The sequence below is a fragment of the Symphodus melops genome (genome assembly GCF_947650265.1).
Source record: "Symphodus melops genome assembly, chromosome: 8".
Lineage (NCBI taxonomy): Eukaryota > Metazoa > Chordata > Actinopteri > Labriformes > Labridae > Symphodus > Symphodus melops.
In genome coordinates, this window is record NC_136698.1 from 4,434,817 (window position 1) to 4,461,264 (window position 26,448).

The 26,448-nt window shown below is 40.5% G+C and overlaps 1 protein-coding gene across 1 annotated transcript in view; it reads right to left on the reverse strand.

Annotated features, from left to right (window-relative positions):
- Positions 1 to 26,448, reverse strand: part of LOC306828552 (low-density lipoprotein receptor-related protein 8-like) — a gene marked incomplete at its 5' end in the record, with an annotated part of 86,729 nt that overhangs the window by 32,792 nt on the left and 27,489 nt on the right. The window contains 5 exons of the mRNA XM_079351072.1: positions 4,853 to 4,978; positions 6,140 to 6,259; positions 8,691 to 8,813; positions 9,980 to 10,102; positions 14,849 to 15,223. Coding sequence (XP_079207198.1) covers positions 4,853 to 4,978; positions 6,140 to 6,259; positions 8,691 to 8,813; positions 9,980 to 10,102; positions 14,849 to 15,223 — 867 coding nt within the window. The remainder of the gene's footprint in view (positions 1 to 4,852; positions 4,979 to 6,139; positions 6,260 to 8,690; positions 8,814 to 9,979; positions 10,103 to 14,848; positions 15,224 to 26,448) is intronic.

Genomic DNA, 26,448 nt, shown 5'->3' on the forward strand with positions numbered 1-26,448 from the left:
AAGTTGGTAGTCCAGCCAAAATTATTTAATATGAATGTGTGTGTGTCTCTCTCTCTTTCTGTAAGGTAAATGAATGTAGATTGCCTATCGCCGCTCTATCTCCCTCCTTTCTATCATTATAGACAAGTAATAATCCATCAAGTCATCAAACCTCTCTTTGACAGAATCAAATTCAGTTTTGAGAAAAATTAACATATTCCATTACACCTATTAGCTGGCTATAAGAAGCTTTATCCCTGTGTTTAAGTTAAAATATTATAAGCCAGCAGGAAAACAAAGACTGTCTCGGTTTTGCAAATGTTTCAGATGACTATGTTTAAAAGAAGCAGACAAAGTATGGAACAAGAAATGTTTTGCGAAACGTCTTCAGCTCGGGGCTCAGCATGAATTCACATCCTGATGCTGTGTCTTTGACAAACCATAAAGGATGTTTGTCCTTCAGAGTGATTGACTCGCCCTCAGTAGAAGCAGATGAGCAGAGCAGAGACATCGCTCAAGACAGCTAAACACCCATCCCTCTGCTGAAATAAAGTGAGTGAAAATTACATTTTGAAAATTCGATAGCACTAAAGGAAGTTATTTGTGCCTCATTGGGGGTAGCAGCCATGGTAGGGAAACACTGCTTTTACTTATTTGCACATCCATTAAAATCTACCACTGAAGGAAATTTTTTTTTAACTTGGTTTGACAGCGCTCAACAACATCTTAGGTCCCAGAGCAAAATCTTCTGACAATGGGCAAAATGTGACCGCTGCTTTTAAAAGCTACTTTGAAAAGTGTGTGCTCAAACTGTCAGGTTTGGCACAAACTGCTCTCGGCACTGTGATGAAGCCTGGAGTGTACTGTAGATGAGAGAGAGAGAGAGGACAAGGAACAACAAAGAAAACAAGTGAGAAGTTTAAAAAAAAAGAAAAGGACAAGTTTGGTCCGCAGGCAGTCGGTACATTTCCTCTGCATCGCTGTGACAGCCTTTCCTTCTTTCATCAACCAGTATCTGTTACATATCCCATACTGTTACATGGTTTTCATCCTATTCCTCTTTCCTGTCTGTTTATCTGAAAAACTTTAGCTGGACAACCTTAAAGCATTCACATCTTCAAAGCACCTATGCTGAATGTGGGAACCAAGGTTTTAAGCTAACAATAAGTAATCATGACAAGTTGTGTTTAAAAAAGTAAATTTCCACTTCTTTAGTTTATGCTCATGAAAGACGCATAATAGAGCTTTTTCATTGGTGATTATTTGGTGTTGTAGTATCCTTAGACTGTGTAAAACATGGACGTCGTCTCATTGACATCACCTGGCTGGTTTCTGAAGGGGAATTTTGCTGCCAATCAAGAGAGGCCGCCATATTGGAAATGCTGACTCATCAGTCTAACCAAACTGTTTTAAGTAGCATGCCTTAAACAAGTTTATCTCTGTTGTAAATAAGTGCATCGTCACATGGACTCTAATGGGGATTCCTTGGGTTTTTCTCAGCTAGCATCTAGTGGACACATGAGGAACTGCAGGTTCTTTTGGCTTCATTATTTTAACACTGGAGGTTATCGCTTAGTAGTAACCTTGTAAATGATCTTAATCTTTCTTTACTGTGTGCAAAGGTGGAAAAAGTATAAGCTGTTATCTTTGATTGTGTGATAAACATTTGAGTGGTTTCAGTATAAGTCCAGTTAAATATATATCAATATGTGTTGCGATAATGAAATAATAAATACTTTGACACTTGCAATGCTACTCGCAGATCAAGATGGATAATGCCGTTGTTAAAATAACACATGTCCAACTGATCAAGAAATGTTAGATGACCTGCTGCCTGAAAGCATTGGTGTTAGCTAACCCCTCTTTCCTCTCATATACAGCAACAGTCAACTCCCACACTCCCTCTCTCTGTGAATAATTATAAGTTGAGTTGATGACTCAGTGAGTGGCATCACACCCATAAAGGTGTAAACAGAAAAAACAATGAATGCAATTAGTGTAGAGCGAGGAGTTCTTCAGGGGACGCTGCCATGTACTTATACAAACATGCACACACATAACCATAGACAAACAGAAGCTTAAAAGAATGAACGTATTAAGACTCCAACCTGGGACTTTACTTTTAATTAGCATTGCAAGGCTAACACTTGCATATTACTGTGAAATTAATCTGCAGAGCCTGAAGCGGTGTGTTAGGATTACACTGTAATGCATTCTTTGAGCATTGGAAAATGAAGAGAGCAGAGGTTAGAACTCAGCTGTGAATTACTCCTCTCATAGTAATCAGCACAAGTTCAGCTTGTGCTCAGTGGAACCAACGCAAAAGAGAAATGCAGGAAAAAAGTTATACACAGCCTAAAATGTTAATTTAGGGTCATGACATTACATTTTACTCAAAGAGTAAATAAAAGAGATAGACATAGGCTTTTTATACTATTTATACTACATGTGACTCACACTATGTAACACATTCTGAATTCATAGCAATTTTATGAAGAACTTATACTCGAATGGCGATCATTTTTAAGTATCATACAGGAGCTCCTTTGTCATAGACAACCATCCCACAATGCATTGCAGCTATTCAGCGGGGCTCGCCTGCCATTTAACAACATTGTTGTACAATATTATATAAGGCCAAAAAGGCGTGCTAGTCTGATGATCACTTTTTGAACCTAGTTCAGGAAGGAAATGTGTGATAAATGTATATGTGTGAAAGGACGTTCAAGCAGGTGTAATATGCTGAATATGGCATACTACGTGGTTTCTTGCACGGTCTTAAAGTCTTTGACAGTGAAGGCAAAGACGAAGTATCTTAAGCCTGCATTGTCGCTAATGACCAGCAGGGGGCGACTCCACCGGTACCAAAAAGAGTTGTTGTAGTATGAAGTCAGAGGGGATAATGAAACTATTTGTAATTTTATTTATTACACCAATAAACATTTTCCTGATTGTCACAGCTCATCCCAGAACATTAGATTCCTCCAGACAGGTCGGTGACTATCCTGGGTACATGTGCTGTTGTGTGGCCAGAATAAAAAGTGTATGCTGATGTCTGCGGCCATGCATTCATGTGATTAAGTGTTTATTCTATAAGTGTGTCTAGGAATGAAGCAGCCTCATTAAGTCCACATTATGTCAGCCTCACGAAGCACATATCGTCTGTATTTACGCTCCCGTCCTTGTGTGTCTCTGAATAAGAAAACTCAACATAAACAAAAAGCCTCCAACACTTTCTGCTGCTCTTGACACGATTTGACATGTGGCACACATACATCTAAGCAGTACTTCAGTGAGCAGAGAGATATTCATCTCGTGCATCATTTATCTTCTTCTCTTCTGCATGCCTGTCCTCCCTTCTAATAAATGCATTGCCCTTTGACAAAAACTGTTTGCTTGGTCTAACAGCAATAAAGACTCACATGGAGCGACATGAAGCAATCAATGACGGTTTTCATGCCACTTAGCTTAAAGAGTTTCTGCTTTAAGCTTGCTCATTAAGAGACCAGTTCAGCTTGTAATGACTCAACCCAAGACCAATGTGATAAACACAAGTAACACTCTGTTCTCCCTCTTTTTTTCCCCTTAACTTGAGCCATTAAAGGACCCCTCCCTTTTAAAGGGAAGTTGCAATAAATTAGAACATTGAAGGAGAAGTGCTTTGGAGGTTTTCCTCGACGTTTTGAAATGTAAAAGATGAGCTGGTTTGCATGACAAACATCTCCGAAACTCTCTCTCAGCACCATTAGATGTGACATATACAGCATATCCTTTAATCAAAACATCAGCAAACATCTGAAGCTCTAATTTGTCAGCAGAAAGCCTTATCAGCAGGTGTTTAAAATATTGTGACAGACAGCGTTGTTATCTGTAAAAACCAGGCGTAACACCGATGAAGAGGAAGGGACTGATTAGAAACACCCGGAATTCACATGGAGCTTTTCAAAAGGCAATCTGAGGTGCCGCAAGCAAGCTACATCTTCACTTTGGCATTCAGACGGACTATTTTTCAATAACAACCTTGCCTGCTGAAGCTTTGCAGAACAGATTTTTTTTTTTCCAATCATAAGCACTGCTTGGAGTGTTTACCCAGGCCAACGAGGGCTACAGACCCTGCTTGTGTCCTATAGCGAGTGGCCAGGAAGCCTTCCCTTGGCGCTCAGGGGACAGCAGATGCAGCTGGCTGCAAACTTTTCATTAGCCAGGGCTGCAGAAAAAGGTGGCAAATATTTATCTTTGCACAGATTGCTGAGAAGGGGCTGCATACAAAGCAAGCCTCTGGTTTAACAGAGTCCCCCGATGTCAGAACAGTGTGGGATGTGAGTCGGTAGCTAGGGGTGCTGGAACGGGAGAGTAATTGGAGTGCGTATAAAGCTTGGTCTCGACTTGTGACTCCTTAAGCTCTTTAAAAAAAGAGCTCCAGCAGGCGGCCTCTGAGGGTGCGTTCATTTTATTTATTTTTTACGGATCCTGATTTAAATCAACCTACAATAAAAAAATATGATTGCTACCGTTTTCATCATCACTTCAATCACTGCTTTTCATGCCTGGTCATGTTTGATCTTTGATGATGACGTTACATAACCTAACCTGCTGTAAAATACTAGATTGCCTTGTAATGATTTCAGCTTTGTTTGTTCACAAATGGGTTTTAAATATTCAAAGACACTCCAAGAAGTTACATCACAACAAGCAAAAACGCCAGCAGACTCTTTGCTGAGTTCATGTCTGGCTATGACCATATCTTAGTGAGTGCATTAATCTATGACAATGTGTCTTTGACCGTACGACTGTGTGTGTGTGTGTGTGTGTGTGTGTGTGTGTGTGTGTGTGTGTGTGTGTGTGTGTGTTTTGCGTGTGATAAATGGCTCACCCACGGCCTTGCAGGTCTTAGACGCTGGATCCATCTCATAGCCTTCGTAGCATTCACACTTATAATCTCCTTTGTAGTTGATGCAGATCTGACTGCAGGCGTCTGGGTTCTCACATTCATCTATGTCTGTGGAGAGAAACACGGCGCACAAATCAAAGTAAAACAACAGGGACACACACATTGTCAGTTCTGTACGAAGAGCGTGAAGAATGTCTATCAAAAAATCTTCACTTCAAATGGAGTCTCTGAGTCTTCAGATCGAGTTTGTATGATTAATGTATGGAGCAACCGGTGGGACTTTCAGAAACAGGACAAATTATCTCGTGAGAAAAGAAAATATAATAGCTTGTTAAATTATGATTTATATAGTGTGAGAAAACACAGTCGGCAGTAGCTCAGTCTGTTGGGAAGCAGAAGGTCTCCGGTACACGTCCAGGGGCGGAACAAGTCTGGAACTTGGATTGGCACTAAACCCCAAACAGCTCGGACACTCTTTCATGTGTGCAGCCCCCTAACAGTGCATGTCTGAAGGATCCTGTTTGTGTGTGTCACTCCGTTTTGTCTCGGCCTTATACTGGGCGCACTTCTGATTTTAAATCAAGACTGGTCAAGACCACCACTGAAAGGCTGTTTTTCCAGATCATTGCAGTGAATAGAAGGAAAGGCCCCTTTCTACAAGAACGTATAACTTCAATCTATTTGAATTTGGTTTTTTATAGCCCTGGTTACAGCCTCAACATTCCCTGTTTGTCAGTCTAAGTTGGTGACTCAGGCAAAATTAATTGATTGATTTTTCATTGATATTTATGGTCTTGGTCTTGTCTCGACCTCTAAATATCTCAGTGGTGTCTCTGCTATGCCTTGGTCTCGGTTCAATGTGGTCTTGACTACAACACTAGTAGAAAGTACTGACCTGTGCATTGTTAAAATATGACTTTTAGATTTTTCATAAAAGCTGTGCACCTTGACCTGTATTGAATAAAGAAAATACAATATGAAAATGCCCTTCTCTTCTGAGTGTTAAAAACTTGTTTTTTGCAGCATTTTATCTGCATACAAAAACAAACTTTTGCCAATAGCTTGGTTATTAAGATCCAGTATAACACTCACACTGAGCTCCTGTAACCTCTGAAAGTGCTACTACAGAAGTGGACCAAGGGGACCCAAACAGCCCTATAGATCACAGCAGCTCAGCGTGGCCAGGCCCATACAGGTTGTGACTGTACATTAGTCATGGCTCTCTACATCGTCACTCTAGTTTGGATCCAGAACCTCTTTTTTCTTTACCTCCACAGGTCTTTTTGTCCAGCAGTTTGTACCCAGAGGGACAGTCACACTCGTAACTGATTCTCCGGTCCCTGCAGATGTGGGAGCAGCCGCCGTTGTTGTCTGCACACTCATTCACGCCTGCAGCCAAGAGAGAGAGGGAGCGGAAGAGGGAGAGAACGGAGAAAGTGAAGGACAGAGATAAATAAGCATTGAACAGAAAGTAAAGAAACTGAGTATACGTGTGCATTGTTTTTAATAATGCTGTATGTTGAGATAAATTGGTCCTCTTTTTCCTGAGTCACGAAAAATGTGGATGCAAAAAGAAAAATCATTCGGCACAAAAGCAGAAGAAAATGGGAAATGAAAACAAAAAGACACAGGTACAGGTGAAAGCGTGTACAGTTTATTCAAAACGCCTGCTTGTGTGTGTGTGTGTGTGTGTGTGTGTGTGTGTGTGTGTGTGTGTGTGTGTGTGTCCTTCAGGCAGAGTTTCTGCCAAAATGCACCTGGATCCATTCCACCCTCCAAAAGGGAGCACGGCTCTGTGCACCAGGTGTCACTCTACTATGATACCCATTGTTTCACACTCATCCTCCAACCACATTCTCTCCATTCCCTCTTTTTTTTATCTGAACAGATTGGACTCCCTCTCAGACGTGCTGCCTCCCAGTCCTTTCCTTTTTGAATTAGTTTTCTTTCCCTCCTTTGTCTTTTAACGCCTCTCCTCCTTCTCCCGAGGGCAGAGAGACATCGCTGCATAAAGCTTAAGCTGGTCCTTCATTACCGGTTTGCATTAAAGATTTAAGCTGCAAGACTACGGGTGCTGCTGTGAGACAGTGAGAGAAAAGAAGAGGAGGAGGAGGAAGACACTGAAAGAGTAGAAATAGAGAGTTTAAAAAAAGAAAGGGAAGGTAAAAACACAACCTTTTTGTTTTCAGCAGGAAGCAGCAGCCTAGAGAAAAAAGTTAAAAGCAGAGCACCCATCGTCTTTTTTCCAAACACTCCACCTCTTTTGTGTTTCGACTCTGAGCGCTCAAGTTGAAGATCTTTCAACTCCACTTTTGATAAAGGCGCTGTTGACATCACTTGCACTCTTTTTTTCACGAGCTACAGATCGTGTCTTGTACGCTAACCACTTCTTCACCTCCGTGTCTAATCAGGACATGGAGATGTTAAAATATAACACACAGTAAAAAGTAAAGGCGCCGTGTCGGTCATTCAGCTACTGTTGTCAACAGACTGTTGCTATAGAAACAGGACAGACATGCAGCCTTTTCTTCCCAGCGCACAAACGCTTAATGCAAGGGCTCCTGAGCGCCCAGCCAGTGCTTTTCTGCAGGGAAAAAACATCAAGTGGACACGGGGCCTTTAATTCAAACAAGAAAGCTGCAGAACATGCTAAAAATTTAAAATATAAAGATACTCTTTGATATTTGCACAGTTTGTTTTGTCTGCAACGACTTTCTAAGGTTTGGCTGAAACAGTTACACAGCCACCCATCCGTCAGGTCAGCCACACCCCGTATTACCAGGAATCTCAAATGGATGAGTTATAATCATCCTAAATTGACACCAAATGGCAATGCAAAAAATTTAGTCTTGCACTTGTGATATTATGGTTATTGTGGGCGATGTTTATCCTATCGTATCTTGTCCTGCAAATCCCAACCGTAGGTACAGTATAATGCAACTCAAATGGTAATGCATAACAAAAAATAAATAAAAAAATTAAAGCTGTTAATAAAATACATGACTGCAAATGCAAACATAGAAATAACATTTAAAATGAAGGATACCCACAATGCATTTTGGAGACTAAATTAAGTCTACATTTAAAAGCTTTGTTTAAAGATGAACCTTGATTTATATGGTGCAGATAACTACAGCCACAGCTAAGAGAAGAGGAGCAGGTTTGAACATCATGTTGAACATCAATGTAATGGTTACAGGGCGACCTCATTACAGTTTACATCCATGTGCTTTGAGGTCAGAGCCAAGGGAGAGGGTAGCCCTCCTACATATCATTAGACTACCTCCACTTCATAGCAACCTTACATTTAATTGTAGCTCCTCATGAGTATCAGTGCACAGTACTTCAATTGTGCAAAATTCATTAGCTACATATACTTGATAGATTGTTGAAACAGGTTTGTTATTCTCATCTGTGATTGCACTTCTTGTCATGTTAGAAGAATGGCCGAACCTTGTTTAGTGAGAATTATCTATGGTGTGTGGATAATCTGTATGGTTACTTTTGGGTAATGTAGTCAGGACACGTTTTTCAGGGTAAGTTGGCACTAGGGGGAGAAACACACGTCTCTTTGATCATTACAAGGCAGCTGAGAAATGTCCTGATTCCTCCTGCCTTGATCAAATGAAGCTCCATTTATTAATAAGAGCCACATTAGAGGCAGCTGATGACGCATGGGTATGTCTGTGTGTGTGCATCAGTGCTATTACACAAGCATGTTACAGCATATATGTATGCGTGAGGTGGTGACAGGGCTAATGAGAATCAGTGCATGTGGGTGTTTTATGTGGGAACATAAACAGAAAGGAAAAGATCTTACCGCACTCCTTCATGGGTTCATCAGACCAGTCTTTGCAGTCTTTGACGTTGTCACACACCTTGCTGCTGTCAATACACTCCCCGTTCTTACAGCGGAACTTTCTCGGCCCGTCACACTTTGTAACTACGGTTCAAAGAAAGGTATAAGGGTACATCAATAACAATATCTCGTGGGTATGATAAATGTGAAGCAAAGAGGACAGTAAAGGTTTGAAGTAGATTGAGCAAAAAGTGGTCAAGGTGTTGATCTGAGTCAAAGGAAATTAACTTTAAGATGTGTTAGGCTTTGTTGTCATTTCAATTCATGAAGCTTATCGAGGGGAAAACTCTCTATAGAAATTGCACCGTTCCATTCCTTGAAAAAAAGAAAAAAAAGTCTAAGAACTATGTCATTTTATGTAACATCTGAAAGTGAGATTCTTGTTGGATTTAACTGTAAACACTCCCAAAGTGGTTTTATGATCACAGATTTAATAGGTGTGACTTCCACTCAGAAGAGCACTCAAAATGTTAGCCATAAAGAGTTGATTTTATGTGCACATAATTTCATATTTAACCATGACTTGTGACTGAAACACAACCACAGTAAATTACACTATTTTCTTCTTCTTTACATTTTTTTTGTACAGGTACCATGCAGACTGTGCCCTTTGCAAAAACTGTGAAGAGTAGCAAACGAATTTTAGCTTCACAGCTGAACTTCAAAAAACACAGGATTCAAGATAAAGTTCGCTGCCAGGCTGAGTGTCTGATGACGACCTTGAGTTTTTCTGTGTGCTTCAATACTGTATGTCAGCTCAACAAGATGTGTGTGCGAAGCAGGCAACATTTGACTGTATTTAATTTGCAAATACAAACCATGCTCCCATCCTCCCACGGTGAAAATACACTTCTAGTAGTCATAAGAAAGAGATTTAACTCAGAAACATACTGAGACTCTTTAAATGCTTTGACACCGTCGATAATCAAAATTCCCATTCCTCTAAGTTTTGAAGCTCTGCCAATAAAATGTTTTACCTCTTTCAACACTCTCATGGGGTTGATTTCACTCTTTCAGGCAATTTCTGCCATCTGTTCTACACTCTGCTACATACCACATGAATGTGGTTTGAGATATTTAAGTTGTTACTTGACAGATTTGTTCGGCTAAATCAAACATGCAAACAGAATAAATGTGTCCTTAAAAGTCAAATATTCAATATGTATGACATACAGTAGCCACATTTAAATGAATACAATAAGCAATTAGAAAATTCTAATCTTACAGATAGCACAGTATCTGCCGCTTACCGTTGACACAACCAGCTTCATCGCTGTAGTCTGGGCAGTCGTGCACTTTATTACACTGCTTGGTGCCGTGGATACAGGATCCATCTCCACACTGGAACTCATCAGGTCGGCAGGTGAGCAGGGCTGCAGGAGGAAAACAGGAGAAATGTCATTGTTTGGTCTCATTTATACAAATATATAAAGGCTGAATCTCATGGCACACAGAAGCTCCATCAGTGATGGAGAAATAAATGTATTTATCTCTCTAAATATTACTTAATAGAGGCATTCTGATTTAATTTGATCCTTCCTCAAGTCCCAAAACTATATTTGGGCTTATTGAAAATCGCTGTGACACGAGAGTGATAAATAAGCATCCTTTTTATTTGACAGCTTTAGGCTAGCGACTGCTAACCCTGAATGATGATGTGATGTGATCATTATGATTGCTTTGTGGCCTGGTTCAGTGCACTGAAGGAACTCTAACATTAACAACAAGATGAGCATCTACAACCAAACAATACGCTGCAAATTAGTGTACAAAAAATGTTTTTTCTTAGACAAATACTGATTTTTAACATGAATATATTTGATTTGAGGTTTTCACACTTTAACTTTTTTTCACTTTAATTATGAAAAGATTCTTGAGTGCTTTAAAAACAGTGGTGGCTAACATCTTGCTAGCTTGGCTTACGTAACATTCTCAGCTAGTGTTTATCCTCTTTCCCTCTAAAATACAAGTTGCTAATTTCTGCCAACATATATCATTGCTGCTTTGATGCTTTTGTTTTGAAGGGGCAGAAACAAGGTTCAAGGTTCTTGAACCTTGTTTCTGCCAACATATATCATTGCTGCTTTGATGCTTTTGTTTTGAAGGGGCAGAAACATGAAGGTGTTTTTTTTTAGGATATTTTGTTTTCTGATACATTTACTAGCATAGGCTAAATCACAATCTGCATTTCAGGCATCAAAGACATTTCAATGGTTTTGCTTTGATATACTTTAGAGAAAAGTTCTGACACTGACATTACATCCCAACAACTTTATATCTCAACTCCCTTTTCTTTCTGATTAAGCTACATCACTGCTGAGTCAAAGATAACACACACAAACCCATATACACAATATTGAGACAATCATTTTTCTCCTCCGTGAAGATGCACACGTGTGTGTGCAGTGTGTGATTTTTTTCTTCTTTCATCAACTTTGAGTTAGGTTCAATCCAACAGTAATCAGTCATACACAAGTCTTACCTACACAGAAAAAGCCCTGGTGGAAATGAAAACCAGGCAGGTATTCATTCACTGTCTAAGAAAAAACCTGCATTCAGTGACCTATCGAGTGTGTGTGTTTGTGCAGGTGTGTATTGGTATTTGTTTGTGCTTGCTGTAACGACGGAGGGGCAGGTTTATTTAACTCATTCGTCTTTTTAACTGGCTGTTTAATTATTCATGTGTTGGGTTTTGGACCCGCTCTGCCGAGGGAACGGAGGCAGACTTGATCAATGGTTGTTGAGGGCCACAAAAAAAACTGTGGTACACAATCAGTAGCACACATCCACACATATTCACAGCTAGGCTACTGTAGGTGAGCACACACGGAGAAACATTTAACCAAAATGTAAGCAGTAACAATGTGCCCACATTTGTACTAACAAACAGGGACTTTAAGTGCTCAAACAGAATTAAAGATACACACGTTGATGCTGAATTCAGCAAACCGTAGAAGACATAATCATGATACATCCTTAGGATGAAGAGTCATTTTAACGGATTGCAATATGTAGAAAAGCTGGCAGAGGAAAAGGAGACAAACAACTGTAGATACCAATTGACCATTTCTCCTTCTCGTTAACCTCCTGTCATCCTCCTCACAGTCACTTTTCTCAGCATGTCTGAGAAGCAACACAAGATTACGGAGACAGATGTTTCAAATAAGAGGGGGGATGGTAACCGAGGGGACAGGTTTGTGCGAATCAGCAAAGCTTGTTGGAAATGAGGAGGAGGAGAGAACAAAGTGGAGATAGGTGATGATTCTCACATTACTCATTTACATTGAAATGCTGCACCTCCCTCAGGTGAGCTCAGCTCCCTCATCTACATAACACAGACATCTGAATCTGTTACATCTTGTTTGACACCAAGCTCCAACCGACTGCTTTTATTCACACCATGACGGACACCCCCAATCAAATCTATACAGTATAATACAAGCAGCTGCTGTCTCATCATTTCTGTCAAACAACGGACACGTTTATTAAGACAGATGAATCCAGTGGTTGCTTTTCATTTTGAGGAAGACCTGCAGTTTGCTTTGAATCATGCAAGTAACACAAATGATTACTTACCTTAAAGATCTGAACAAATCCTGAACAATTAGTGATGTTTTTTTTTTTTTTACTGAATTACATTTACATTTTAAGTGAATAATTGATGTATAAGATTTCCTCACCTAGGCAGATACTTTTGAGATGGGAATCATTAAGTTAGTTCAGATGAGACTCTTTACAATATAAAGTCATTACATTGAATTGTTCATGTTGTACAGTTGTGGAAAACAAACAGGCACATTTTCTTGATCGCTCAAGAAAGGTGAGGTTAGGATGTAATAATGACCAGGAAGCTCTTCAGGGAGGCTTCATGTCTGAATTCTCTGACTGTGATGCTGATTTGCAAACCCTTTTTAACCATGCCATATTCTCCTCAAAAACTATCCCATCATTCAGTGCATGCCTGCAAAGAAGATTAACGGTAATGACCTTTGTGCAACATACGATCTAGAGTGAGTATTATTAGACATGTATGTTTACTCACTTTTGCAGTTATGAGAGTTATTTTAAACGTACCGCACAATCCCTCAATGATTGCATCATCATTTCAGCTCATGCATTTTTTATTTACTTAAATGGATACTTTACTGCCCATTTACATGAAGCTGTGTATCATTATAAACATGGTAGTACTGACTACTAATGGTGGAACTCACTCCCCAAACCCATCCGTTCCTGCACACACCTCCCAACTTTCAAGACCATGCTCAAAACCCACCTCTATAAACTAGCTTTTAATACTTAACTTCTTCTTTCCCCTCTTCTCTTTCTGTTTCTCTGTCTTTTAATGTTCTTCTACTGCTTTTAACTGTTTACTGTGATTTTTTTTACATGTAAAGTGCCTTTGAGCCCTCGTAAAAGCGCTTACAAATTAAATGTATTATTATTATTATTATTAGTAGTAGTAGTAGTGTTGAATGGTCGTGAGTCAATATGATGATGTGATGCAATATGATGCTTTTTGCATCACATGAAGAAAACTTTCAAGCAAAGAAAAACACATTTTTCTCGTCTGAGGGCAAAATGAGGGCTGGACTCACGACCATTCAACACTGCTACCATGTTTCTAATGATACACAGCTTCATGCAAATGGGTGAAGTATCCCTTTAAAAACTTGCAGTCTGATCTCCACCTAGTGTACACATGGCTGTTGTCTTGTGAAAGCGTGTGTGTGTGTGTGTGTGTGTGTGTGTGTGTGTCGGCGCACTGTGCTTGTATCATGTTGTACGTGTGAGGCTACTGTCATCTCCCTGAGTGGTGTGTGGGAGTGTGAAGAGGTGACCAGATGGGGGTCTGACTTGATGAGGGACCTTCACCTCCCACACATGCAGAAACACAGACACACTCTGACAACAAACACATATGGTCCAACACACTCCGAGGTTCTCCTTCTGCTTCGTCAGATCACATGGTTGCATGGCAACACGCTCATGGATCAACGTGATGAAGTAAGCATTGATCTTTCTTCAATCACTTGGTGGCACGACACGTTCTATCATGTTGTGTTTGAAAAATCTACAACAGGACATTGCTGCACAACACAATATGCACTTTTGTTGATTTCCTTTTATCACCTTAATTAAAGTCTACAGCAGCTATTAACTTTTTATCACAATCATAAAACTCAATGAAACCGCCTGCAGTGATTTTTTTTATCCTCCTAACAAATACTGCGTGTGGCCTCAGTGCAATAAAACTGATACATGACATAAAAGAAGCATCAAGTTTCAATTGGAAGCCATATTCCTCCACAATAATAAATTCATTTAAAATAGTCAAGGTCTTCACAGTCTATGGTGATTTTAATGAAACATAATGTCGGTTTTATGACTCTTATTATCTTTTTTGATCAATTAGCTCCAGACAAAAAATGTAAGATCATCAGAGTATTTGGGTCTTATTATTTTGCCTCTAGGTTTCTTGATCATGATTGACCCCCTGGACCCCAAAGGGTGCTTTCACTGCTGGAGACAGAAGGCTCCAAATGTTCACTCATGGTCATTAGATGTTTAACGTTTGCCTAAGTCATGTAGTTGTGAGAACATAACTGCACTGGGTTATGCTTTGCATCTTTGCCTTTTATTTTGAAAGTCTAGCATTATCCATGTTTAGCTGTTGTCCCTCTGAATGTCAACATACAGTGAAGGGTAAAGAAAGGGAAATATGTTGGATTGCATGTTATTTTGAAGGTTTGGCGACATTCAATGTACTCTTTTTTTAAGGAAAATATTTTACGAAGGCTTTCATCCTACCTTTCTGTGTTTTACTTTATTAATATTTTGAGTAAAAAAAAAATCAAAATGTTATATACTGTATCTTGTGACAAAATAATAGTTGTTTTTTTGCAAAAGAAAACATTGAGAAATTGTCAATTTATTTTTAGCTTTTGAATAAAGCTGTACGTCTCAACAATGCTAATTGAAGTGGGGTTTCTAATTGATCTGCATAATCTTACTGGGGTCTGGAGTTTGAGAACCAAACCGGCACTGTGCTTCACATGTCTATGTAAGACAGTTACATAGACACCCAGTCCCTCTACATAGGTCCACAGTTAACTTACGACAGTTTGCTTCATCTGATTTATCCTTGCAGTCTGCGTCTCCGTCACACTTCCAGTTCATGTGGACACACTCTCCGCTCCCGCACTGGAACTCTCCCACGGGACAACGAGGTTTCTGAGGCTCCGTCCTCCGGCTGCAGCGCTCCATCGACTCGTCAGACTTGTCCTTGCAGTCCGGGTCTCCGTCGCAGCTCCACAGTGCAGGGATGCACTCAGAGTCATTGCAGCGGAACTCATGCTGGCCACAGGTGGGAGCCGAGCACTTCTCCTCGTCACTGGCATCTCCACAGTCGTCGTCGCCATCGCAGACGTAGATCGGCGCCAAACACTTCCCATTTCGGCACGCGAAGTCTTTTGAGGGGCAGGCCTTGGCGTCTGTTGAAAAAATGGGATACAAGTTTTTTTTTAAGGAACAATTTTTTTTTTCTCATCACCATTGAGCACCAATCTTCTTTTGGGGCTTTTTCCATTTATTTAGATAGGACAATGAATAGAGAGGGATTCAGGGACATAGAGTAAGAATGACTTGCAGGAAAGGAACCACAGGAACCTGGGCCAAATGCTATACTATAGTACTAAGAACTATATCCTCTGGATTCGTGCCCGACCTAACCGCTAGACCCCCTGCGTCTCTGCACCATGTATTTAAACTTGGTAAAGAGAAAGAATGAGTAGCTGAGTGAAGCTTATGTCTAGACCTCCCTGCTTATGGAAGAGAAAGTCTGAATGTAATTCACACTTGTGACTGTTCATGTCGCAGAGGGACAATCACTGTTTTAAGGAAACAAAGGCCAGAGTTGAAAAAAAAAAAAAATAATAATTTAGCCTGCTACTGAATAAAATAAACTTCAGCTGCATCATCAAAACAATTACACTAAAACACACTGACACTGTAGAGCTGAGAGCATATGTGCAGCAGAAGTGCAGGATGTGGAAGCAGGTGTGTAATGAGCTGAGTGAGGGCACAGCTGCAGGTGTCCGCCGCAGTGCAGAACCCCCCCACCCCCACCCGGTCCGCATGACGTTCAGTGTGTGTTTTATTTGTGCAGAAAGGTTTTATGTGTCTAATATCCTTTGTGTGTGTACATTAGGTCAAAGCTGGAATCATGTCACAAACACTTTGAAGAATAACATTTGAACTTTTCATCCATCAGTGACGGCGTCGTCGTGTTGTTGCCGCATGTTTCCTGTGTGCGACATCCCAGCAGTGGCGTTACGTACTTCAGGCCGAGTCGGACGGATCAATTTGAATAATGTATTCTGCTACAGAAACGACTTGTCCTTTGATGTAACTCTCCTCTCTGTGCGACAGACGTTGCCGCTCCACTCTCTCTTTTACCTTCCCACACAGAGCGCCAAAGGGACTCATTATGATAACAGACTATTGGATTCCCTGCTAGCTATTACCGCTATCATGCTAATCATCCCCGCTAAGATCTCTGTAATTTAATTAACATGAGCAAATAAACAACAGCAGCATCACAGCTCAAACGTGCAGGTGGTTTGGGGTCATGGTAGGTGTTAGTGGAAAAAAAAAAAAAAAAAAAAAAAACTTGAACAAAGTTATAAAGTGATTACTCCAATACTTTTTGTAAAAACAGTGAGAGCCTCAATTATATCTCGACATTATAAACACATTGTGCTTGAACCTTCAGGGTGTTGATTTATCCTTAGCTGGACTACACATCTTCTCCTAAGCCGTAAACATGGTTCGGTGTTTGGTCAGCCGGCTGTGTAAGGTGGACACAACAAAGCGTGGATCATAAGTGTGCTAGCCTGTTTTCCCATTGGGACAGTGAGTGGGGAAAAAAAGACAGCTTGCTCTCAACAGCTTTATTTCCACTTTAGGAACAGGCAGGTAGGTTGAAAGCAGTTCATATGACAGGTGTGACCTGGTTGAAAACAAGTCAGGTCTCAGTTTAAAATTCACAGGAACACAGGGTTTATTGAACCTGTTCTTCAGCAACATCCTGCAAGAGTTACACAGGTTTGGGAAGAGGTCTTGAATTCTTTCATTTTTCCCCACCTCATCCCTGGATCCCTAAACAGCTCAACTCTTTACAATGTTTCTGTCATAACAAGATACTGAATTCTGATTTGTATGCAAACGTTATGCAGTTATACACAGCGATCCTACAAGTCAAACTTTAGGAATGTGGAATACTTTGTATGTATGGTACTTTTCAAGCTTTAGGATACGAGACTGTCTCACTGATCTTTTGCATGACATCCACCAAGAAGTGACTGTTTGCTGTTTGATGGTTTATCAGTGAAATACAGAAAGGAAGGGGGGAGGAGGAAACACTGCGGTGCTTAAAGGAGCTTATGAGGAGGTGAATCTGCTGATAGATTTGAGAGGAGAAATGTCCTTTCCCATTAAAAGCATTTCTAAAGGATCAGGCACGTAGATTTAAAAGCAAATAAAGAAATAAACTCCCAAATTCTTATCTTTATATTATAAGGGAATTTGTAACAAAACACAATTTATAGATGTTTAAATGTCTTACTATTGAATTAGGGTTGCAGTCTTCAGAATAGTGATTTTTATAAACTTGAAAGTAAAAATAATTGTGGGAAAAGCTCATTAAATCGTTCAGAGATTAATTTAAAATCCAAAAGAACATTTTAATTATTGACACAAATGACAAAGTAGCAAATTCTACAGTAGTTTGAGTCACTACATGTTTAACATTTTCTGCTTGACATACCAATGAAGTGGTTGATTGTATAAAAAGTTGGTGATTCTCTTGATCGAGTAATCTCTTAATTCTGGCAGCCCTACACAGATCTCCCTCCTCTCTGAACCGAAAACAAAGCTGAAATATCTCTAAGAGTTGAGAGGATCAGATTGTTGAGCTCCTGACGGTTAATTAAACACATCCATCCAATAGATTATTCTACCAATTAGAATTTTAAACAGCTAATCAGTAATCAGTAACCGAGAACATCTTGACAGTCACCTTCCCCACCTTCAGCTGATTGTGGTTAAGTTGGGGTCAACGCTTTCTATCCATCCATCCATCCATCCCCCAGAACCTCCACCGGACAGCTAATAGATGGAGCTGGGAGATAGGGCTCAGCTCATTGACCTTGATCTGAAGGACAATTGAACTCTTTGTCCAGCAGGGACTAGACTACTAAAGCACGCAGCCGTGTATGTACACAGACAGAGAGAGGTGGACGTTAACACACCCGATATTTCATGTTGAATATCCATTCAAACCGTAAAATGTAGAAATAAAGGATGTAGTCAGAGTGATGTCACACGCGAGTTGTACATGATTTTTTCCCCTTTGTTTTGGGGAGTGGAGTTCTTGCTTTACCAGGTTAGGTTTTCCGTACAGAATTAAAGTCATGCAACAGCGCTGCTCTCAAACCAGCAGAAGCTACTTGAAAGTTCCCTGCACAGCTCCATGTTAGAATAATGTTCTGAGGCTGTGGATACGTTGGCTCCGGCCTGATTAAAACACATAATGAAGTGGACTGCTGGTGAATAATTGAAAGGAGATGTTTCTCTTTTAGAATTTTTTACGTTTTTCTCCCATCGATCCTCATGACTAACGATGGTGACTTGTTTGAAATGACTCGTGTGTATCTGACAGTACAAGGCATACCTGACTCAACACAGACTTGTTTTTCATTGATGCTCTCGTGTGAAAGATAAGGCATGCATATTGATGCTTCATAGTGTTGACGAACACGTCTGCAGTCTACTGTACGGCCCATTAAGCCTGCACTGTGCTGAACTGCCTCCAGGTGTTTGTCTGTGTTTTAAGTGCTTGTAGAGCTTATGTTTCTGCTTCTGATGTAATGCAGCGTATTACTCACACTGCTGTGAAGTAAATAGTTTATTTCCACTTCTGGTTGATAGAGCTAGTCGGTGATCTTTAGCTTGCATTTCTGCTCACACACCTGGTGAACTAATGTGATGACAAGAGCACGTGTGCAGGGGGAGAATGTGTGTGCAGGGGGAGAATGTGTGTGTACTGTGTGTTTGAGTGTGTGTGTGTGTGTGTGTGTGTGTGTGTGTGTGTGTGTGTGTGTAATCTAGTGCGCGTGTCTCTGCTCCCACACAGCGGCTCAGTGGCTGACATGTTGGACCAGAGTCTGATTGGATTCCACGCTCCAGAAACATTGAACCCACTCACTCAGAGAGAGAGAGAGGTTGTAGTGAGGTCTGTGTGTGTATGTGTGTGTGTGTGTGTGTGTGTGTATGTTGTGGACCAAGCAGCCACATATTTGGCTGAAAATGAAGCGAATGTGGCCATAAAGCGTCAAAATGTGCAGTTCCTCGAATGGCCACTTCAGGCATTCTCCAAAAGTGAGACATTCCCCATAAAGCCCAGACGTAAAAATGTCCGTACATTAGAGCAAAATGACACATTCAGAGTCAACTAGCAAAATATTTTTTGGTCTCTGATAATGATAAAACAGTAGCCGTACAACCGGACTCTGTAAGATTGATGTGTAGATTGATGAGCATTGTGGAAACCCCAGACACATGTGGTTGTGCAATTTTGGCTAACTGAAAGTGTCTGTTGCTCTCCGAAACACGATTAACAAAGTTACAACATGCGTCTGTTTAAAAAAAAAAGAAAAAAAGACTAATCATATTCTTGCTCATTTTAGCTCTACACCGCCCTCAGACACAGTCTGTGTTTTCAGGACGCCAAGTTAATGTAGCATTTGGCGCCGATCAGGCACCATTACCCTTCATAACAGTAAAACAGCGGAGCGTCAGAGGAAGCAGAGTGCCAGGGGCGTTGGCACGCACACATCTGGAGATGGGATGTTTGTGTGCTGCAAAGGTTTTAACATGACTGTCACAGGTTTGAGGACTTAACGCAGAGATACTGTGGGAGAAGAAAGACAGAGGCAATCTTAGATCAAACTCTGAATGCAAGACCACATGGGGCCTTTATAAATGTGTGTGTGTGTGTTTGTGTGTGTGTGTGTGTGTGTGTGTGTGTGTGTGTGTGTGTGTAAGTTTAGCTGGTGAGACTGTGTGTATGTGAAGAGAGACACAGACATTTTGACATGCAGTCCCTCTCCAGGGCACTCTCAAAGTGTTTATGAGTGCTTTAGCTACATTAGACCTTTAAAGAATCGCCGTGGGAAGATAGCATCACACACACACACACACACACACACACACACACACACACATATACACACACACACTTGTACACTCTAGTGGCCACCAGACAGACAGGCCCTAAGCCCTCAGCTCTCTGACTTGCTGTAACATAAAAGTGATTCTCTTGTCCTGATGGAATTGACAGGCAGACAGAGAGCAGAGATGAAATTCAGGATAGACGTATCACTGGCAGACAAAGAGAGAAGAGGGCGGCTTCAGATGACATTCGTGTTCCACAAGCGCGGCCAAATGGGGTTTACCAGGCGCAGAGCCGGCGCGACATGTTTGGAGCTTTGGTGAGGGGAAGCAGCATCTGTCAGTCATCTCTTTTCTTTTGAAGATGTGGGAAAAAGGAAAGTCTACAAAGAGTGCAGTGCTTGTATTTTGCAGTTCATAAGACAATGCAGGCTCAATAAAAGCACTAATATGTGTCGTCTCAGAACACTTGACATTGTACTGTATTTCCTTTATAAAAAAGATTTTCTGTCTTATTTTACAAATTCCAGGATTATTTCAGACACTTTTTGCTTCTCAATAGGTGTTTCTTCATCCAACGATACAGAAGTAGGGCTGATGGAAAAAAAAAAGAAAGGCAATAAAAAAGTTAATATGGCTGTGTTGGTGAAATGTGAGCTATAATGTGGTTTTGGATTTGCAATAAACTGACACTTTAACATATTTATGGGTGCAGCATGAGCTGACTTTAGCTGCATGCAGGAGTATTGAAAGTTAAAGTCGATATTGAAATCATGAGCTTCCTGAATCTATTGTCGATATAAGCTCCAGTAGTATTTCTTTTTCACTCCATCTAAACTTTACATTTCAGAATATAGACTTTTTTCAATTCACCTACACTGGTTGGATTGTCTTTGCTCGGAGTAAAAACTTGTCAAACTGGGTGAGATAAGCCACTGAAAATAAGACCTTAATGTAGTGTGGCAGGAGAGTCTGGGGATTCCACGTGAAATGGCAGCTTAGATGAAGAGAGAACTGGCACAAAATTCACTTGGAGACTGAGTCTTTCTCTGTAACCTGATTGGTATACACCAGGGACAAACTTTCTCTTAACCACCTTGAGTGGGGACTATGGAGATAGCACACACACGCACACACACACACACACACACACTGCATGCTGAAAAGAACAGGGTTTTTCAGAGGCTCGATCACTATGCCATATACCAGCACCTTCCCTTGAATATTCTCTCCCTCAGTAACAATCCCAGCAGATGGAATGAGTGTGAATGCATTTGCGCAGGTGGTGTGTTGCAGGTGTGTGTCTTGAAATATAGTCAAACATTATTCATCTTATTTCAGTCAGTATTTGAGAAATGTGCGTAGGCGATCAATAAATCCTCAAATAATTTTCCTAACCCATACTATGAACACTTTAAAACAGAAACACACACACACACACACACACACACACACACACACACAGTGCAGAGCTCTCTGGAAAATAATTACATTCCCTCCATTTATCGTTCACTAGTAAATCTATGAATATATTAAAAATAGCTCATTGTGATTAAGAGTGCTGATTACATCTCCACGATGAACATGTAATCCTGCGTTTAACATGGGTGCTGTAGGATAATGGCGTAATTAACATTTTAGATGGCCTCATCATGATAGAGATGTTGTTTATCATGTTAATCGCTTTCCACATCTACATCCATTTCTATTTTATGAAAATGCCTCGAAACTTCACGAGCCATACTTTGTTCCCCTCTGCTCCACAAAATACTAAGACTAAGACACCAGAGAGAGAGAGAGAGAGAGAGAGAGAGAGAGAGAGAGAGAGAGAGAGAGAGAGAGAGAGAGAGAGAGAGAGAGAGAGAGAGAGAGAGAGAGAGAGAGAGAGAGAGAGAGAGAGAGCAGGGAACGACACACAGGGAGGGAGCCGAAAACTGGGTTCAAGTCCACTGCCTGCCCTCGAGCACCCAAGCCTCTGCACACACCAACCGCCAGGCCACTGATCCCAATATACACAAATTGAAACAAATAGTAATTTAAAAAATGGCTGCCTTTCTGTTGAATTTATAGTACTGCAATACATATTTTATTTTTAGATCATCATGAGCAACACAAGTAACCTAACACATACTCCTCTTAACATAGCAGCAGCTAGCTAGCCTAAAGTCTGCTGCCAGTTGCAGTTCAAATGATGGTTGTTACAGGTGGTTTCATTTTACTACCAACTTTACTGGATTCAATATTAGCTCGCCAATAGCTATAGCCTACTATGTAAAGTAATAGCTGCTAAAAGCCACTTAGGTCACAAGACAGGAAAACAAGATGCGTCATCAATATTTAAATGAGGCCTATAAAAAAAAACCAACACAATGTGGGCTTTGACAACACAAGCTTGCTGCCTTGTTGTATACAGTGGTAACTCTTTGACTCCTCTTCAATGAAGCTGCTACAAGGAGACTTCCCTTTGATTGTATTCAGATGTACTGTATGTGTGGCTGTATGAGTAATGATGTTAAAGCTATCGCAGGAAGAAAACAGTCCGCCTGTGTCTGAAGTGAGAGTGAACGCCTCTGGCTGCAAAGGGGAGCCTGTTGGTGTGCCGGTGCTCCATTACGTTACACCTACTCGCACAGTGAGAGTCGTCAAAGGATTATAAATGAAGGAGTAGTAATGGTAAGAAGCTCTGAAAGAGGAGGCTACAGAACCACTTCATGTCTGTGCAGTCCCCTCTTTGAGTCGAGTCGCGGGTGAAGCAAGATAAAAGAGGCAAGAATTCACACATCACATGCACTCATCCTTTTTAATATGGAGGTGGACTCTTCTTCGTACTTCCTGATTTGTTATCAAAGAACAGAACGTTTGCTTTGGCCTTGAGCGATTTAGACTGAAGCAGTTATTTCTTGTATATGTGCGCTGGGAATGTTTGTTCATGTGTGTACTGTTTGCACCTCAATTTACTTTAGCGCAAGAAAACCAATAAACTTCATATACAAACATAAAAGGTGTTTATTCACATCCTTTATTCTTTTTACTCCCACAATAACACACATACATCACACACACATACATACAGTCTCCATCTCCTCCTCCCTCTCCGCGCTGCTATAAAACACCAGCTAACATATCCCCAAAGGGCATCGATCCAGCAACAGCTTGTTGTAATGTTACAGGCCGTTGTGAAAAGAGCAACAGGTCCCCAGGGCGTGCAGGAGCCTCCCTCAGTAAACTGTCTTGACTTTATATCTGCCTGTCTCTCTGTTTGTGTTCCCCCTCAGTGTCCGAGCCAAGACAGAGATGATAGCGTCTGTCAGTGGAGCCAGTGGACTGTCATTGAAGGGGAGACACAACAACATCCATGAAAGTAAGAGACGGAGAATGGCACCAAAAAATAGCACAGACAGGCAGACAGCACTCACCCAATGCAGTGGATCTATTGTGGGACAGTTCTTTAAAGACTGAAATCCAGGGATGTCAACATAAATATGCTAACGTGTGTGATTAATTAATTTGATTATTTTCAGGTTTTTCATGCATTTAAATCAAATACATTTTCCGTCGGGTCAGCATATTAACGAACAGCCTTTGCTCACTTTTAATTAGGGAGAAAGGGGAGAATGAAAAGGAGACCTTTGTAATCTAGCAGCAGAAAACAATTGAGCAAGTCTTCGCGGACTGAAGTGATTAAGTGGTGTAAAATATAGTTATATCATGAAGCACGTTGTTACTCCACAAACTATTGTGCAGACTCAAGTCTCTTTTCTACTGTGACAAAAACTTTAGAAAGTTCAGTGTTATTAACACAATATTTACCGTGATGAAACATCTCCTCTCTGTACTGCATTTAAATCACAGCATGTGGTGATGCGTGATAAAGCGATCTGACTTAAAAAAAACATTGTGTTTGAATCCACTATGCTGCGTAATGTGCGCCCTGATAGACGGGATTTAATGATGAATTATATAACCCTGGTAACGAGGACACATATTCAGCACATAGAATTCATTCAATCATATCAACTCAATGCATTAATTCAAACACCAACACGTCTTTTCTCTGTTTCTATTAACAAGCGTTGAGATGCACTTAGAGGTGAGGGGGAAATCAGATAATCCGTTGATTGTCTGTTTTCATTTAGCTGTGCGTAATCTTATAAGAGTTCTTGGATATGTGAACTTCTCTTGTGATCAACCTTAAGCGTGCTGGATCAATCCAGTGCTGCTTAAACCTGCTCCTACACACTCTATTTGGTTAGTGAGCAGGTAACTCGGCCTCTTCTCTTCTGGGTAAAACATGCTGAAACAAAAGGTATTCCTTTTGTAATAAGCACTCGCTCCATTCAAACATAAACAGAGTATGTTTTACACACACACCACACACACGCACACACACACACACACACACAAACAAACAGCCAGTAGCGCCTGTGTGCCTAAATGATGCAATTTCACATTAACATAAACGAAAGGCTCATAAACTTTCTTCAGAAGCATCCTCTAAATGTGATAAGGATCCTCTCCTCCTGGATGCATGTTTTATTCAACATTTGGTTATGCTCAATTAGCATCGCTAATTAACGTTAGCTGTATGCCAAATTGTAGATGCAGCAGGGGAGAGGGGAGGGAGAGCAGAGGAGCTTAAAGGTTCAAGGGCGAAGGGGGGAGGAGGGAGGGCGATGGGATGTATTTGAAGGCGGTGTGATTTTAAAATTTAGGTTCATTGTTAAAAGGCTACAAAATTGAATAATGTGTTTATTCGATCCTGTAGTTCAGTTAGTGTGTTGTAGCCTTCATGAGCATTGCAGTTAAGGCGGTGTGTTCAGCTCTCGAGAGGGAAAGTATCCACCAACCAATGAGAAGTCGCTGCAGTTTTCTGCAATAAAAATAATATCCTGTAGTGCAGTAAAAAGTTCACAAATATTGTTATTTGAACGTGCTTTATTGACGCGTATGCTTCATGTAAAAACATACATCAGAAAAAAAGCTAATGGATCCTTTATGAGGCCTTTAAAGTGGACTTTTATGAGTAACCTCAGACAACACAGACCTTTCTTTTATGGATCAGATGGACTTATTATTCACAGCAGCCACCTTCATCTTTAAATGATAGATCAAAGGCTGATCTCTGTCGGTGATTATGACAGCTCTCACACACTCACACACACACACACACACACTAACACCATCTGGCAGGAAATCAATTATCATCCAGACCCCTATGAAATATTTCAAAGCTTTATTATCTCCTTTATATTTTCAGAGATAAAAGCTCACACGGGTCAGAGGAATGAACCGCAATGAGAAGAACATTCAGTGTTCGATGCCCTTTAAAGTCAATGTGCAGGAATTAAAAGAGAATAAAGGAGTGCAGGGGAGAGTGACGACCACAGAAGAGAAGCCGTGAAGCCGTCTTGTTTTTCTGGGTGTTTATACTCCACATCAGAGAGGCAGACATGTATGCAGTGTAGGTTCAGGTGAGACGACTGAATCAACAGTCGGTTGTTTTTATCAGGTCGAGGACACGCTCTCCCTGATGTGATCACTTTGTGTACTCACAGCCTGCACGCCAACAACTTACAGACAGAGTGGGGATAAGTTAAAGGTTGGAGAGACCAAGAGGAACAGATGAACGTAGACGCAGTAAAACAAATAGGAAGAGGGGACTGAAGATACTTTTCTCTTTATCTGGCAAGAGAATTAAAAGCAACTTTTGAAAAAAAAAAAAGTAAATATAAATTGATAATGAATTCATAACGTATTTACATTAGCCTGCTCTGAAAAGACTATCAACTATTTGAATGTCAAAACTTTTAAATGAGAGAACCATCAGGGGTTCCCCATTAATGGGCAGGATGTTCATCGAGACATAAAGTTGATAATAACTCACACAATCTAAACAATTCTGTCATGCAGTGATGTTACACAGTTTCACATTTATAAGATTAGAAAAAACTTGCATCATACTTTTCCTCCTTTGCCGTCTATCATAACTCAGATGAAACCAAGAGTTCCTGACATATTTAAAAAAAAAAACAATTTAATTCACTCCTGTTAAATTGAATTGAGTAAACTGTGGCTCAGAACTCAACATAAAAGAAGAAAAAGAAGGAGTGGTATTAAATGAGATGTGTTTAAAAACACATGGAGGCCTCAATAGCAAAAAAAAAAAAAAAAAAAAAAAAAAGTTACTGAACAAGAACTGCAGATATCAAAGTGTCTGACAGGTGTGTTGAGCTTCTTATTGGTCTCAACACTTGACACACAAAAACTTCTAACACATCATTTTCCATTCCAGATACTATGTAACCTTCTTAGAGGCAACTGTGTCAAAATGTTAGAGCGAGCCCACCTACAGTCTTTGATTTGGTTGACAGGGTCAGGGAAGTACGGAGCCCCCGAAGTCCCAAAAAGTAAAAAATGATAATCATACAGGCACAACATGATATCTTGTGAACACAATATCTGTGGTAACTATGTTACTATGTTTCCA